This window comes from Aphelocoma coerulescens, chromosome 3 (genome assembly GCF_041296385.1).
Source record: "Aphelocoma coerulescens isolate FSJ_1873_10779 chromosome 3, UR_Acoe_1.0, whole genome shotgun sequence".
In the NCBI taxonomy this organism is placed as follows: domain Eukaryota; kingdom Metazoa; phylum Chordata; class Aves; order Passeriformes; family Corvidae; genus Aphelocoma; species Aphelocoma coerulescens.
In genome coordinates, this window is record NC_091016.1 from 65,846,372 (window position 1) to 65,863,927 (window position 17,556).

At 38.6% G+C, this 17,556-nt stretch overlaps 1 protein-coding gene across 1 annotated transcript in view; it reads left to right on the plus strand.

Moving 5' to 3' along the window:
* Positions 1 to 17,556, plus strand: part of SYNE1 (spectrin repeat containing nuclear envelope protein 1) — a 285,161-nt gene that overhangs the window by 121,107 nt on the left and 146,498 nt on the right. Inside the window, exons 44-54 of the mRNA XM_069010651.1 lie at positions 1,186 to 1,389; positions 2,332 to 2,539; positions 3,241 to 3,353; positions 4,045 to 4,250; positions 5,284 to 5,439; positions 6,630 to 6,921; positions 7,624 to 7,796; positions 9,216 to 9,525; positions 11,310 to 11,474; positions 12,905 to 13,261; positions 16,495 to 16,631. Coding sequence (XP_068866752.1) covers positions 1,186 to 1,389; positions 2,332 to 2,539; positions 3,241 to 3,353; positions 4,045 to 4,250; positions 5,284 to 5,439; positions 6,630 to 6,921; positions 7,624 to 7,796; positions 9,216 to 9,525; positions 11,310 to 11,474; positions 12,905 to 13,261; positions 16,495 to 16,631 — 2,321 coding nt within the window. The remainder of the gene's footprint in view (positions 1 to 1,185; positions 1,390 to 2,331; positions 2,540 to 3,240; positions 3,354 to 4,044; positions 4,251 to 5,283; positions 5,440 to 6,629; positions 6,922 to 7,623; positions 7,797 to 9,215; positions 9,526 to 11,309; positions 11,475 to 12,904; positions 13,262 to 16,494; positions 16,632 to 17,556) is intronic.

A 17,556-nucleotide genomic window follows, 5' to 3' on the forward strand; every position in this document is an offset into this window, starting at 1 on the left:
TCTCTACACTGCACAACATTAAGCCATGTCATACGTGAATGCATGCACAGTTTGTTTCCTTGAAAGGATTATAAGGCAGTAAAATATGTTCATTTGCTTTTTTTAACCAAAAAGTATTCATTAGTGAACTAGAATAAGGGCGCTGAACTAGCTCTTACAAGAAAAACATAAAACAATGAGCACAAAGGTGAGCTTTTGGCCAGATACTTATTCCTGTGTTCTAGGGCAGTCACAAAACCAAAGTATGACTATTTTGCAGTTTGATTTCAAACAGAAATTGGTATTTGAGATTATTAACTTTCAACATCAGAAATTTTAAAAATAAGCTGACTTCTGCAATTTCCATGGGCAGGGAAACATCTTGATACATACCAGGTTTTAATGGAAGTTAATGTAACACTCAAGCCTTGCCCACATTTTGGAACAGGCTGCCCAGGGATGTCATGGAGTCTCCCCATCTGGAGAAGGAAAAGATGCACCTGGACGTGTTTCTATGTCACCTGCTGTAGGTGACCCTGCCTTGGCAGGGAACTTGGACTAAGGAGTCTACAGACGTCCCTTCTAACCCAAAGGATTCTGTTAATCTGATTTATCTATAGTACCACATTATGACTGATTTGATGTACTTTTATTAGTGATATGTGCTCAGCTAACATCTACTGTTGAAAACCTTGGTTCAGAGGATTTCAATCATCTACTATAATTTTGCATATTGCTGTCTTCAAACAGGTTAATGGGCAAGATTCTAGCTGAGTTTTTGTACTGTCTTCAATTTTCACCTGCCTTACACTGAGATAATTGAAGCCTCAGTGCTCTTAAGGCTTATTCACCAATTGGTATTTCTTTTTATCAAGCTATTTGAGTGCAGGTCATGTTCTTTATATATGGCAAATTAGTAAAGGAAAAATACCAACTGTTCAATTTTTCAGAAGTGGATAATAACTGCAACAGTTTGCAGTCTGGCCTTTTATAAGTCAGTATCCCTTCTTTGGATTACTGTATATCTAAGACTGAATCCCAAATGGTTGACATTTTGTAGGTATGTAAGCATCTCCAGTTAAAGCTGTAAAGAGAGCAAAATTATCATTGTGTGCCACTTTCCTACTTTCCATTTTGCCAATAAGCATTTACTATATGAAACATTTTTATTATTAAATGCATTAATAAGTAACATTTTGTTTTTAGTTTATAGAATCAGATTTGAGGCAGAAGTTGGAACATGCCAAAGAAATATCAGAGACAGCAAAAGAGACACTGAAAGATTTCAGTACTCAGAAGATGCAGTTACAGAAGCTGATTGGTCAGATGACAGACTGGCTAACTCAAGTGGAAGAGACGCTTTTAAGCTGTGCACGTAACCTGGATCCTGAATCTCTAAATAAACTAAAGGTCAGTGCTGAAGAAAATTAATATACCTTTCCTTATGTATTGATCTTTGAGATTTTTTTTCTGAGCTTTACACTTAATTTTCCTTTGATAAAAAATGCAGATATCCTGCACAGCTGCTAAAATATTAGCAAATAATACAGTGATAGTTTTTAGGAAGTTGCACCAATGAAAAAAAGTTCTGATTTATTAACTTTATACAAATATTTTAGAAAATATTAATGAATAATATGGTCTTTGTTGTTCCAAGAACTGATTTTGTTACACTGAACTCCTTGGTCATTACTCCAGTAATGATTGACTCCCTTGCAATAAGGTATGAACTCATAACTCACCACAGTAAAAGACACTGTTCCAAACTCAGTTTTGACACAAACTTCTACCTCAGAAGTCCTCCTCAGTCATGATATATAGCAATTCTTTTTTCTACATCTAAGTGCTCTCTTGACTGCATGCAGTTAAGCACATCATAACATAACAAACCACATGAAGGTATTTAACTGTGAGCACAGTTAATATTGATATAATAGCCAATTTACATTCAGTTTTCAGAGAACATTTCTCTCAAGTTGTATGTAAAGTCCCACTTATTCAGAAGTCCTGCCAAATACCAGTGTCATACTGCATCCTATGTGTACCTTCCGACTTCGCTGAGAATACCTATTTCTATTCAATATGCCTTGAAATTTATTTATTTCTAATAGAGTAATAAATCATGAGAAGCAGCACTTTTCTCATTTCTACAATGGCTCTTTAGTTTCAAGGAGTCATCTCACTTGGAAAATTCAGGAAACATGATCCAGAGCCTCTTTCCTTCGTTGTGTCTCGGCTGACTTTTAGGGCACAGGAGGAAAGAACATATAGGAGGAGTAGGAATGCTTGAGAAACAGACAGTTCTTTTGTTTCTTTATAACTATCTTATTTGTGCTGTAACTTTACTTTCAGGAAACACAAAAGGACCTCCAGCTTCAGCAAAGCAGCATTGACTCAACCTGTGAGACCCTCAACAGCCTCTGTCGCAAATACCCTTCGGTAGAGCTGGAAGCTCTTGGTGGCACTGTCACTTTGTTAATAAAGAAGCATGAAGCTGTGAATCTGCTCTGTTCCAGAACACAGGCCAGGATGCAAGAGTCCTTGGAAAAACATTTCCTCTGTGAGTCTTCAGGCTGGTTAATATGAGTGAGCCGTTAGCCCACAGCCATGAGTCATTCTGGAGTCTGCCAGAGTTTCCAGTGATGTCACTTGCAATTACAACTTTGTTTTCATATGGAGCCTCTCAAAAAGTCCTGTTACCAAATGTTCATTGGATAACTGCTATGAAACAAAGCATTTTACATAAACACCATTCAAGTTTAACCATGTCATATGCATGAAAATGTACCTTTCTTCACTGTTAGTATTCACCTCTATTGCATAAATACACTTTGTATATTTGCAATAAAGAGAGGTATATAACCACATGGAGGTGTTTATAATGTAAAAGTACACATCTGAAGTATTTCCTGGGCTCCCTGGATAGTCAGTGGAGAAAAGTAAGCAACTTTTAATCTTACTTGTTAAGATACTGATCTAGATTTTATTTAGCATAAAATTGGGACATAGCATAAACTGAAACTGACTGTCAAGGGCAGCCTAGTAAGACTGTTCAAAGTTGGATGTTTATAGTGGAAACATCTAATTTCTTGTGGAATTAATCCTACTCTCAAGATTATCGAAGACAATTAGACTTATTCTGTTACCTTTTACACACTGTTCCCAAAGGATAAAAGAATTGTTTAAAACAGCTGTATAATATTGTGGATAATGCTGTATCTTAAAAAATATTCTCTTCTCTATACTTTTTTATTGAATAAGACTCTATGCAAGAATTCCAGGAATGGTTTTCTGGTGTGAAGGCTGCAGTAAAAGAATCCTCTGACAGGTCTGGGGACAGCAAAGCCATAGAGGCAAAGCTACATGACTTGCAGGTATAGTGAAGAAATTTTAAAAAAACCCCAAACAGTAATTAGCAATTTAGTATAGGTAACCAATTATATATCTAAAATAATTTGTAGATACCAACACACTTGTTTTTGTTTTTAAAAAGGTTATATATGAATGGTTCAAGGCAGCAGTATGTACTGTAGAGGGAATACAGTGAAAACTGTGGTCCCTGTTCTGAGAGATCAGAATTTAATTTCTGGAAGGTTTATGTGTAACTATACTATTCTTGTTTCTGATTATTAATATTTTTTTTCCTTTTTGCTTTCTTTCTCTTCTTTTCATTTTCCTATTTTTAGAACACTTTTACTTAGTCAGCATTTCAGACTAATACTGCTTTGTCAAAGCTCGTAGATATATACTTTTGATGAGACAGAACATAAGTAGCAGACACCTGTTGTAAACAGCCCTAATTCCTGAAATGTATAACATCTTCAAGAGATTATTAAACTATTCAGAGAAAGCCATTGCTACCTTGGGATCAAATAAGAAAATTGAGTGCTGTGAATTGTGGCACCGCTTAATAAAATTTTATTTGAACTATCTGCGTAGAAATTTTTTCCATAGCTAGACATGGCTCTCATCTTCTTGGAGAAATCTGACCACTTGTCACAGAAATATTGCTTATCTTTAATTATCAAATCTTACTTGTTTAAACAATACTCTTTCATTGCACAGGGTGTGCTGGATTCTATTAGTGAAGGACAGAACAAATTGGATGCTGCCTGCAAGGAAGGAGAGAGTCTATATGGTTGTTTACCCAAACCAGTTGTGAGCCATATGCAGGAGCAAATAGCAAAGTCTAATCAGAACTTCCAGGAATTCCTCAACCAGTGTCTGAATGACAAGAAGGCCCTGGAAGCTTGTGCCTCACACCTGGGAAGGTGAGTAATACCAGCAGTCACAAATAGACTGCATGAAATTTTCTGGCTGCCAAAGTGCAAGGCAAAATGAATTCTTTCCAGTTGCTCTAGTCCTGTTTGCTTTCTTCTTTGGAAATATTTAGGAGAAATTGAAGTTCTCTGATAAAAACAAATCAACAGGTCTTTCTCCAAGGGTATTGATTTGGTTAAAGAATGAAAGGTGTCAGGATCATATATGCAGAAGGTCTGTGTAGCTTGTGAAACTCCAAATCAGTTGGGATTCCAGTAATTTAAGTTCCATTTTCTGGATGGAAAATGTGTGATGAGTATTTAATTCTGTCCTGGGGTTTGAAAATAGAATGCTTCTTACACAGCATGTGCCTGTTCTCTCCCATTCCAAATGGATATGTTTCCTAAGAAGCCAAGAAGGAAACACTCTTAAAATACTGCTTAGGGCAGGAATTTTGGGAGTTAAAATATTTTCAGATCTAACCAGATTCAAAACTGTTGCTAATGGAAAGCAAAGTTAGTGTGACAGTAATGGGTAAAACAGCAGGATGAGACAGTGTGCCTGCATGTAAGAAAAAGGTTTTCAAACTTAGGGCGAGAACTTGTTTTGGTGAGTTTTTAGCACTCAAGGTTCCAGTTGTCTTCTGTAGGGGAAACTGAAAACACAACACTTCAGGTGTTCTACACATAAATGTTGACAAAAAGCCCAGTTTTACCCACTGTTTGTTCTTAGACTAAAACATTATAAGAATTTGAAAAAAAGCTTTCTTTCCGTCTGCTTTTATTGAATCTAGTAATAAATAAAAGTACTGTCACTTTAAATTTTGAAGGCTTCTGGTCGCCCTGTAGTTCCCATGATTTTGCTGAACATTTTTAGAGAGTTGCTGAATATTTTTAGACTAGTAGTCACTGCGGAATTATGTTTTGTGTACAACTCTTATTCTTGAAGCACGAAATTGATACCCAGTCTGGTGGATATTAACTTCTTCCAACTTTACTCCATTTGAGAAGTATTTTTTTAAGGGAGTATTTATCTGCTCCGTAGCTTTGAAGATCAGTACAAGAAGCTTGCCCTGTGGATGCATGACATGGAAGAAAGAATAAGCACAGAAGCATTAGGAGAGAACAAACAGCTTATTTCTGAGAAGAAAAAGGAGGTGCAAAAAGTGGAAAAGTTCCTGGAAGAGTTGCTGAATTCAAGGTATATTGAAAATACATTTTCTAAAATTCTCTTTTTTTTTGCTCTACTAGGGCAGAAGTAAAATTAAACTTTTTTGGGGTAAAGTGTGTTTTTGAAAGCTAGAGGAAAGTATTGGAAAATACTCTGTGAAAAGAGGCTGAATCCAGATGCTTCCATTTCTAATGAATTTCAATCAACTCCAGTATCTGGTATTGATAAATTTCTTATGATTAAAAACTTATCATACTTCATTAATTAATTAAAACTGAAAATATAGTTTAGGAAATAAATGTTAAAAATCTTGCTTTTAAAAGCAATAGTGAAAATTTCATTTATCATTATAGCCATTTTAGAATTTTCTTTCTGTCCTGTAACATTCACATCCAACCAGATTAGCAGAATCCTCTGTCCTGTGAAGCTTGTTTTATAAAAGAGCTCAAAAGGCACCCACATGAGCTGTAAAATCTTTCTAAAATTCAGACTTAGCCAGTAGATGGTGAAGTAATTGCCAGTGTTGAGTATGCAGGTTTTTTTTTTCAAATTCTCTTTTTATTATTAGGTTGGTGAAGATAGAACAAAAATAGTAGTCAGTTGTCCAAGTCTGACAGCATCTTAAAAAGAAACACCCTGTCAGTCCCTATTGCGTTGAGACTGATGCAAGAGGTTTTGGTCTGATGGAAATTCCCTGTACTCACCAGGTATCAGGTATCAGGAAGGGTGATCAAGTAAACTGAGATTAACTGGATATGACCCAGTTTTAATCTGTTTTACTGACCCTTGTACTGAACCCCAGAGTCATTGTTTAATCCTGGACAAATGACCTTTCCATCATGCCTTCCTACCTGTCCAAGACTATGAACTTCTTAGAAGTTTTGGCAGGTACAAAAGGGTAGCAGTTCATACAGAAATGGAGTTTGACTGCTGAAAAGAAAATTAAGGTAGCTTTTAATTTAAGTGTTTAACACAAAGATTTCAGTGTGATCATTCTGAGCACCAAAATTCTTCAAGAAATGGTACTGCACACAAGAAAAGATATTAATTGATACATGCTGCTTATATTCTTTCAGTCTCTCCTAACTGATTTTTTCAGGTAACTGTGAACTCTTATCACTGGTGGAGTAGGTAATTATGTCAGCAGCCTTGATAACTTCTAGCAGTGGCTATAATACTATATGCTTTCTGAAACTTTTATTCCCTTTATTTTCTTTCAGGGAATCTTTTGATCAGCTGTCCCAAATGGCACAGACTTTAAATGAAGACGGCCATGGTGCAGGGAGGGAAGTGCGTCTGGCTTCTCAACATCTCACCAATTATCAAAATATGGTCAAAAGTGTCAAGGAGAAGCTGAGGACATGTCAGCTTGCACTCCAAGAGCATCTCACTTTTGAGGAGGCATTGCAGAGTATGTGGGCATGGGTGAAAGAGGTTCAAGATAAACTGACATCATCACAGAGCACTCTTGGAAGCAAAGCCACACTGGAAAGACGACTGACACAAATTCAGGTAAAGAAGGATACAACTAGATATTACTCATCAAGATTAATATTGGATATGGGCCACATCAGTGGGAAAGGTATATTTTTATAATTTATTCTTTCTATGGTTATGAAGAAGAGGATCAGAATTTAAGGTGATCTTGACAAATTGGGATGGGAAGTAGAAAAAACAGGATGAAGTTTAATGGAAACAGGTGTCAGGTATTACATTTCATAAGGAATAATGAACTATGAAAATGTGTATTCAGGTCCCAGAAAGCTTTCTAATAGAGGTGAAGCCTTGGAATAATTGACAGAGAGAGAGAGACTGTGGTGTGTCTATCACAGGAGGTCTTCAGTAAGAGGTTCAATAAGCATCTATTAGGAAGGTTGTTAGGAGATCTGCCATGGGCTTTCCTGAGGTTTCTTCTAGCTATGAGGTGCTGTCTTACTGTGCAGTGCTTGACCTACTCAGTATCTACTGCAATGTGAGCAGTATTTTAGCTTGACCAATGCAGTGAAAAGCCTGTATAGCTGTGGAAAAAACTGCTGTAGCACTTGCACATAGCCAGGTACAGGCCCTTAGAAGAAAAGGTGTCTAGGAATTCATACTGGATATGACTGTTCAGGATGGGTGAGCTCAGAGAACATGGTGTTCACTGTTGAAAGAATAACAGCTCTCACTTCTCATCAGGTTACAGTTGATATTTTGACCTGTTTTGCCTCATAGGAGATCCTCTTACTCAAAGGTGACGGTGAGGTTAAGCTGAACATGGCCATTGGCAAAGGAGAACAAGCACTTAAAAGCAGCAATGAGGAAGGACAAAAAGTAATACAAACCGAGCTGCAGACACTGAAGGATGTATGGAACGACATCATCAGTACCTCAGTGAACTGGCAGAGGTAAGAATCCCTGGAAAACACAGGTCAGACCCTGCAATCTCTGCTTACAGAGAGTGGTACATTACAGCATGTAGAAGTACATTCATTCATTACTGGTGCATGAGGGGAAATTTGCACTGTCAGAGACAACCAAAATTGCCTGGAAAAAACACACACTTCTATAAAAAAAAGATGGGGGTGGACCCTATCAGATGAATCAAATTTCATATGAGATGGTACTTCACATTGATTTAAAAATTAATATAAATCATGCAAATTTATACAGAGAAAAATCTAGAAAGCGCTTTCTGAGTTTTTGAGCCTGTACTTGGGCAGGACCAAGAATGTGACACAATGTGACAGATATTTGTCCACCTTTTCCATACATAAACCAGAGAAGGTTTCTCAATTCTGTTTTTCATTATGTTTTTAATTTTAAAAAAATCCTAATATCAACTCCGAATAATCTTTCTTGCATATTAAGCTGATTTCATCTCATCTTAACCTGTATGGAAAAGGAAAGTTTTTCTTATTGACTGTGTGAGATAATTTTATATATCTGAAGGCCTCCATCTCCTCTGTTCTGGACAGACTGTTGTTTCTCAATTTCTCTGTGGTAGTACTTTCTGGGCCTCTATCACACCTGTTTCTTATTCAGTAGATTGAAAACTATCACTAGTTTGTCTATGTTTTTCTTAAAATATAATAACTGAAAGTGGTGCCACTTTCTTAGTTGCACCAAAATTATAATAGAATTGTACGTAGAAGATGATGATGGGCTGTCTTTATGATGTAACTCAAATTTCACCTGATTGTTATCATAAAATACTGTTTAGATTAGGTTAGACCATGGTATTTTGAGTGAAATCCTTACCACACCCTTATCTATCTCTAAGTCCAGTGAAATGAGAATTACATTCCTCAACTTAAATCCCAGAGAAGTATGGTGATCTACTAGGAGGAGCAATACATAACAGAAGGGAATACTTCTTATAAATTGTAAATGAGACTATAAGTAATGGATTTGTTCTTTCAAAACTTGCCAGAATATCTCTTAATTGACAGTAATTTCATAGGCTGCTGCATATTTTATTACTCTGATGATAAAGAACTCCAGTAATGTTCCATATTTTACTTTGCTGAACACTGAAATGTGCTTTTCATTATTCTGAGACAGATAGATTGCTCATGTAACCTGTAATAGGGGAGCAGCTATGTTGGTTGTACAAAGTGGCCCAAAAGCCACAGGAATTCTAAAATAACTTGGATGCAACTTGATATAGAAAACAAAAGCAAGATGGAGAAAAAAAGTATATTCTAAACCTATTGTGCATGGCTACAGACAGAATAACAATTAAGGAATAAGCAGCCTTTTTTTTTTCCCCAAACTGTTCAAAAGTTCTCAAGCTCTCATCTGCACTTTGTTTCTTTTAATGTAAGCTGCCTAGATTCTGTCATTAGCCAGTGGAATGACTATCTGGAAAGAAAAAACCAGCTGGAACAGTGGTTAGAGAATGTGGATCACAAAGTAGAACAGCCTTTAGAACCACAGATTGGTCTGAAGGAGAAGTTTGCTCAGCTGGACCATTTCCAGGCTATTGTTTCTGAGACAGAGGATCACTCGGGTGATTTACAGCAACTCATTGAAAAAGCTGTGGAACTATATGAAAAAACAGGGGATGATTCCTTTGGAGATGCAGCTCAAGAAGAACTAAAAACACAGTTTAATGACATCACAACTGTAGCCAAGGTAAGATAAAGATCTCCATTTCAGGTAAATAAAATGTTTAGGCATTTGTATATATAGCTAAAAATTTTTGGGTTTTGTATTGTTTAGTAACTAAAGGATTGACTGTGAATAATCTTGCCTCTGATATAGTTGAGTCTAATAAAAAAATAGAATATAGTTTACTAAAATTTAATGGAATGCAAAAATGGTATTGGAAGTTGAAACTGGTATGGTTTTTGGAAAGTGAAGGCAATATATTTTGTTCCTAGTTTCTTATATACAACAGTATTCCTGATATTCGGACATTTATTTTCATCTAATTATTTTTCATTCATTCCTAGCATTTTTTTTTTCTTTGCCTAGAAAGGGAAGAATAAAATGGCTCTCTGAGCAGGAAACATATTGTCAGAAAGAGAAATCCTATTGTCAAAAAGATATATGCCCATATTTTGTGGTGTTTCAAGGCACTAAGCACTGCACATGCTATACAGGCATTCTGTTTGGTTTCTAAGGAAATATATGTGAGCTGACTGAGACCTTCTGCCAACCAGAACATGGGAGTGCAACACCTTGCCTCCCCTTGTACTGGTGCTGTATTTTGGTGTGAGCAACGTACACAGGGATGCATGGTTTCCTTTCTTGGAAGTCTCTTGCTTCCCTAGGAGGCTGTTTTGGTTAGAGTCAGGTGCACGTGGACAGCATACCCTGTTGCTGCATAAAACACATTAAGGTATAAAAACTTTGAGAATTTGCTTTAGGTCATGTTTGTTTAGCTAAGATGACCTAAAGTAAATGATCAGTTAGACCAACCATCCATTGTCAAGTTGGTCTGACACATTCTGAGAGATTATGAAGACTATTTTCAGAGAGAATAGCAGGGCTTATTAATCATATTTTTAATAGCATTTGTTGAATGCTGAGTTACTCAAACTTTAAAATAACTGAGTTTAATTTGTAGGTGTTTTAGTTTGAAAGTGGCACCAAGACACTTCAATCTAGATTAGAGTATCTACATAGGGGTAAAAATCTATTTGATTAGCTCATTTCACTTTTAGTTAGTTTTGATAAACATTCATTAGTGTTATCTCAGAAGAATATAACAATAAGTCTACTCAGTCAGACCAAAGGCAAATCTTAACCACTGTACTCCACTGTGTCACAGCAAGATAAACTGACCCCAGTCTAAGCTTACATTAAAAAGCTAAGATGGAGCCAGGAAGCAGCTGCATGTCTGTGTCAGGGAAAGCATCCTCCAGCACTGCAGGGCAAGTGGCTGGGGAGAGCCACCATTCTGATGTGATGGTCAAAATGGGACTCGGCACCATAAGCTCCTTTTGCACTTTTGGACAGCTGAAGTTTTTGTTTGTGGTTTTCCAATGGGACATCTCCATGACTCTGCTTAGCATTTGTAGAGACTTGGTGCTTCTAAGTAAGAGCTGGGTTTCTGGCAGCAGTGCTGCTCCCTGGGAATGCTCATGGGTGATCTGCAAGACCCTCTCCAGGGTGTGTTGGGAAAAGCATGCCAGAGTGACACAGCTGCAGCACTGATATCTACTAAACTCTACATTGGACTCTGTTAAAGTATATTTTTGTATACGTTTTCAGAAGGTTTCTGCTCCAGCAGAAAAAGCTTGTCCAGACCAACCTTAGCCAAACTTTTTGCAGTGTAGCAGTGTTCTGATGCCACAAGCTATTCACTATTCAAATGCATGCTATAGAGTCAAACCAGCACTGCATGCTTAAAGACAGCATAGTATTTAAGTACTTCAATGGTCTTTTTATTATTTTTTTTATCTGAATGTTAGGAGAAAATGAGGAAAGTGGAAGATATCGTGAAAGATCATTTGCTTTATCTGGATGCTGTGCACGAATTCACAGACTGGCTTCATTCTGCAAAGGAAGAGCTTCACCGCTGGTCAGATGCATCTGGAGATACACCAACTATACAGAAAAAGCTGGCCAAAATCAATGTAAGTGAGCTTCCATGATTTCTTCTGCAATTCACCCCCTATGCTTTAAAAAAAAAAAAAAAAAAAAAAAAAAAAGCAGTCTAACAGTTGTGGGGTCTTGTCCTTTTTTTCTTTGAAATGGTGATTACATTTCAGTGAGCTGAAAGCAAGCTTTCTAAGCTGTGCTTTGTTTTTGACTCCCTTCTCATATTAACAGATGGAGTAAAAGTATAATCAGACCTAAGTTAACCACAGCACACATGGAAACAATTTGCAAGAGCGGAAGCCTAGTGGCATCACAGAAAAATGTGGCTTAGCTGATTAATGAATACTTCTCTTTCCTCATCCCCAAATGCGTTTTCTCCATGAGCAGAATTGTCTAAATCAGAGACAACCTTTCGTGCTTTGCGTGAAATGGAGATGTGTAAAGCAGCACAAGGACTGTTCTCCTCAAACATGGTAGAAATGTATGAGTTGCCTCCCTGTATATACTCTACTTAGCCTGGCACCTATTCTTAGTCATCTGAGTACTTAAGAAATTTGCATATTCCTGAATGCAAACATTAAAGCAGGCTACATGTTTTGCCCGAGCCTGGTGTTTATATTCACATATTCAGGCTAGCAACACTTTTTTCTGCTCCTAAATATGAGAGTGGGGCAGTGAAGTTGAATGCTAGATAAAGATTCAGGATCCCCAAGATCAAATTACAGATTTTTTGTACACTGTTGGGTAATTTTCAGTCTCCCTTGTGCTCAAATTCCTGATCTGTAAAACGGGAAAGGGAGGAGATAGCAGCATCTCGTTTGTAAGATGAACGAGAGAAAAAAAGAGGTGACTGTAGCATGCAGCGTTTGGGATGGTATTTATACATTCTCCAGTCTCTTAAGCTGAAAGCTTCCAGATTTCCGTGTATGAGATGTGTGAGATTGAAATAGGATCCCGTAGAAAGAATTTTGCTCTGAAAACAAAACCAAAACCATGTACTCAGAAAAAAACATGTTCAACCAATTCTGGCACATCACAGGTCACGGGCAGGCTGTAAACTGCAGTTGTGTTTTTGGGACTGCTGCGAGCAGCTACATACCAGCATTTCTTATGAAAACGATCACAACAAAGTCCTTATGTTCCTCATCTCAACCGAAATTGTATTTTCCATATTTAAAACACGTTCATTCTTTATTTCTTTCTCTCCAAAGCTTAAGACAGTTTCAGAACTGCTGTTTAATCCCCGCAAGGCCCGCACACTGTTGACTGGGTTTTACTCCCCCCGGTTTCCAGACTGCTGCCATCAGGGAGCCGCGGCTCGGGGCGGTGCGGGACGCTGGGGACGGGACGGGACGGGACGGGACGGGACGGGACGGGACGGGACGCGCCCCCCAGGCGGGCCCCGCCGTCCGGAGCGGTGGCGATGTGGCGGCCCCCGGGTTACCATGGCAATGTCTCCCCGCAGGAGCTGGTGGAGTCCCGGCAGGGCGGCGCGGGCCGGCTGAGCCGAGTGGAGGCGCTGGCCCCGGCCGCGAAGCGCGGCACGACGGCGGGCGGGTGCCAGCTGCTGGCGGCCGAGATGCAGGCGCTGCAGGCGGACTGGCGGCAGTGGGAGGAGAGCGCCCGCCGCAGCCAGGGCGGCCTGCGGGACCTGCTCAGCCAGATGGCCCTGTCGGAGCGGGAGTTCGCGGCGCAGGCCGGGCGGCTGGAGGAGGCTGTGCAGAGGCTCGGAGGGCAGCTGGCCGCCTGGGCACAGGGGCTGGCCCCCGCCGACAGCCGCAGCACGGACGCCGAGGTGGTGGAGAGCTGGCGCAAGGAGAAAGTAAGGGCATGTCTCTTTTCTTAGCAGCTTTTCCGCTGTAGATGTGTGGTCACCGCGGGCAGGAAACTTCCGCCAAGCGGGACTATCAAGTACGTCGTAAAATCAATACTTGCGGAAGGTATTTCTGTGAAACTCCGACTTTCCAAACTCTGCGTGTTCCTGTGATCACAGCGAGCGGTGTTGGCAGAAGACGTCCCTCCCCTTGGCCTCTGCTGTACCAGGCTTAGCAAACGCTGCCTGGATTTTAGGTGTTAAACCCAGGGCTTGCCCCTGGGAGGAAGCCAAGGAGCTGGCACACTGGCTCCGGGCTGCGCTTCCAAGTTGCTCAATGGTTCGAGCCAGAGTAACACTTGATGGAGGAAATGTGAAGCGTTTCCTAAAAGCCAAGTAAGAAACTGGAGCCATTTCTGATTTACAGTTTATCAGGAACGTGTTTGGCTTATACTTTCCTTTTCTTGAAATATCCTCTACGTTATGCACGTTGAGATCTTGTCCAATATTTAAATAAGTGAATCTGGAAACTGGTGTAATTGCTAATTGCTTTGCTTTGGAATGCAGTGGAATTTAGAGAAATAGAGGTTGTTTCTTTTCCTGATTGTCTCCTAGCAAAAAATTCCCCACGTAGCTATCATACCCCCTGCCATGTTATATATACACATATTTGCAACAATCAAGATACATGTTTGTAAGTATCTCAACTACAGTGAATCACAGATGTTGATGAAAGATGCGGAGTATTTCTTTTTCAGTGTAGCATTGTAATAAAGCAGTTTTGGTAGAGGGAGAGAGGTGTGTATTGCCTGCTTCCTGACCCCTTGGCTGAAGCCATGTTCAGAAAAACCTCAGAACACCTTTTCTTTGAACTCAGCCTATTAATCTCCTTCTGCAGAGTCTGTGCCAAGTTATTTCTGTGGTTTCCTCTTTCACAGAATTCCCTGCATGGATTTATGAAACTTGCTTGCTTGAGTGCCATTATGTGTCTGTAGAAGTAACTAAGATGACATTAAGATGAAGCAAATAATTATACAAATATGCAAAGTGTTCCATGTATATATGTTTTTAAAAAGGAAATGAGGACATGGGATTGTTATCAACGCACCAGGCATTTTTTATTTCATAAATGGAGAAATACTAAATTCAAAGGATATTGCTTTTAATAGTAGTATATATAATATGTATGTTCTGTAGCTCTGTGTAACAACACTTTATTTAGATTAGATGGTTGTAAACTTTGGCTAATGAGGAAGATGCAGAGGCATCTCATGACGTAACTGTGCACAGCCCTACTATGTAATTTTATTTATAGTTAGAGGAAATGTGACAATAATCCTTCCATTTTTGGACCCCAGGGAAAGGCCCTATTGTGAATGTAAAATAGCACTGCAGTTTCCATTTCTATTGTCTCACAGTGATTCTGTTGCCATGTTAGCCATGGCCACAAATTAAAAATGCATTTCCTAGTTTGTAGAATTAGCAAGATCATTCTGTTACTCTGTTATGCTCAAGCTCTGTTCCCTTAGGTATGTGCAGCATTAGAGCAACAGATTTTGCGCTTGAAATTCAGAAAATTATTTTTGTACTTGTCAGAGTCAATATTAAATCCAAGTGGCTGCAACAGTGTTATCATTGTATGGAAAAATGCCACAGTTAAATTTACCCTGTTTTGCAAGTTATTGCTCCTGTTTGTTAGTAGGCTGTGCCTAAGGCTGTATGTAATCAGAATAAACTCTTAGTAGTTATTGAGGTAGGTTATTTGAAACTGAAAAATTGTGTTGAAAACAGGCAGTTCTACCTTGTGTAGAGATGTTTTCTTGACATAGAGAAAGGGGCTGTTAGCATTTCATTATGGTGATTCTTGCCCTGGGCAATTTGTGACATCCTGTGTTTAGGTAATGTCCATTGTAGTTACTTCTAATGCTTTCCCAAAAATGGTTACTGGAGTTTAACATAAAGTAGCATAAGCAGAAAGTAGTTTAAGGTTTTTTCCTAAGCACTATTGCTCTTACATAATTACTTAGTTCAAATGCTACTTTTGTATGGCATTGAAACAAGTGACTATTTCAAGTATCTGTTAATCATGTTTGAAGAGATTTCTGGCCCAAAGAAGATAGTCCATAATATGATAATGAATAATGTAAATCAGAGGAGGCCTGAAAATCTGCTGCAGCAAAATATCATTTGTACTTTTCCTGAACATTCAGTTTTGTGCTGAGCTGTTTACTATATACATTTTCCATCACCTTTTTTTTCTTCAGAATATGTATGTATACATTTTTATATGCATCTTCAGAAATGTGATTTGGGAACATCCTTATCTCCCACTTCCAGGTCCCAATTCAAATCTGTCTTCATCTCCATATGATCTCTTTCTTAAGTTTATGTTGTAAGTTTCTCCCAGACTGCCAAACTATTCTGTGCATGCCAAATGCTCTGGTCCGCCTGCACTGCAGAACCTCTGCTGTTAGTCTGAGAGGAATGTCTGAAGAATTTAGTTCCTAGTGAGGCAAGGAGCCAAGTCTGTCTGCACTGCTCATTATGCTGGAATAGCTGTCAGGAATCTGCAGTGGAGATGCTGTGGACATCATCAAGCACTGTTTTTGTTGGAGTACTTATCACACCTCTCCCTGTGACGTAAGCCAAGCCAATAAAATCTCTGTTTTTGTTGTTGTTGGCTTAGCTGTCTCCAAAGCAAGAACCTTTTCCAGTGCACCAATGACAGGCAGTAACCCAGTTACTCGCACAGGATTGTGAGCAGCTGTACTTTTGCATCATGAAGTCATCTGTGAAAAGAGTTGAAGCTGATAAAAAGCTTTGTGCACAAATTAACTTTCTGGATACAGCTCAAAACAGTTTTAATTGAAACGCGTTAAACTCAAGTCAACAGGATAATTATATTTATATAAGTATATAATTTGCCATTCTCTAATTGTATGTACTTTTATGTGTGTACAGCTAGTTGACAATACTATTACTCATTTATTAAAATGAAATTTATGCCTTAAAATGGGCCTCCAGAACATTTTGAGCTACGGAAGTTGAGGCATCCAGAAATTTGGTCTCTAGAAGCTCATAATTTCATATAAGGTTCTGTAGACTTGACTGCTAAAATACTCTTGAAAGTAAACATACATAGATCATAAATGAATGAATTTAAAGTCTAATAAACTTTGATTCAAAAGTCGTATTTTTTTATATTTACTCACCAATATTTTTCATTTATTTTGTTTTAACAGGAAACACTGGATGCTCTAGTAAAATCTGAACAAATGACAGATGAGATCAAAACTCAATTGAATGATCTTTGTAGATTTTCCAGGGATTTAAGTACTCATTCTTCAAAAGTTTCAGGGTTGATTAAGGAGTATAACAGGTACACATTCATCTTGTTTATAGTTAACCTCATGTGTGTGTGTGTGGGATGAGCTGTCTTTTAGGGAACCATTAATTAGCATTTTAGAACTAGAGACAGACGTATGCAGTAGTTAGAATCATTATTTTGATTTTGGTGTCACCGGGAGTTCTACAAAGTAGAAATTTGTAAAGTAGTAATTTGATTTTTTGGGGTTTTTTTCTGAAACCCAGCCTATGCTACTAAATTCAGCTGAAACTAAATGTACATGTATACCTGATCTATTACAGGAGTCCTTGTAAAAGAGTGAGGTAGCAATATGTCTTATTTGCCTGAATAAGAACAAGCTATGCCGCTTAGCTGAGATATTTTTCTTGCTTTTGTCCTTCAGATTCTTCTTCTTTGATTAGTTGGTTTCTTGAAACAGGAACTAGCTAGGGAAGGTAGTATTTGCTTTTCTTGCTTTCTCTCAAGTCACTCTCTGATTTACTTTGGAGTGTGACACCTGCATTTCAGACACAAGGTTCTGTTGATTCTTGCAGGGAGTTACAGCCTCTGGCTTCTGTACCTGCAGAAGGACGTGATGACTCAGATTGATCCTTTATAACCTTGTGGACATAATGGAGCCACAGAAGTTACAATTTCAATTGCTGTGGTCCTGTGCCCTCTCCCTAGAGAGAGAAAGAGGCTTGCAGAATGCATTCATGCTTAGGTGCACTGAGTCACTCTCTGGAAACACTTGTACCTGTCATATCTGTGACAGCTATGTCCCAATTTACATGCTTCACTTTTGAGAACTGAAAGTTTCTAATGGATTTCCTGGTGCCTCAGTTAAGTGCATAAATTTGGTAGGAGGAATCCAGGTTAACCTACCCTTACCATTGTGTTTCAGAGAACAAAATAATAGCATTGTCACCTAACAGAGTCCTGCCTTTCCTCCCTCCCT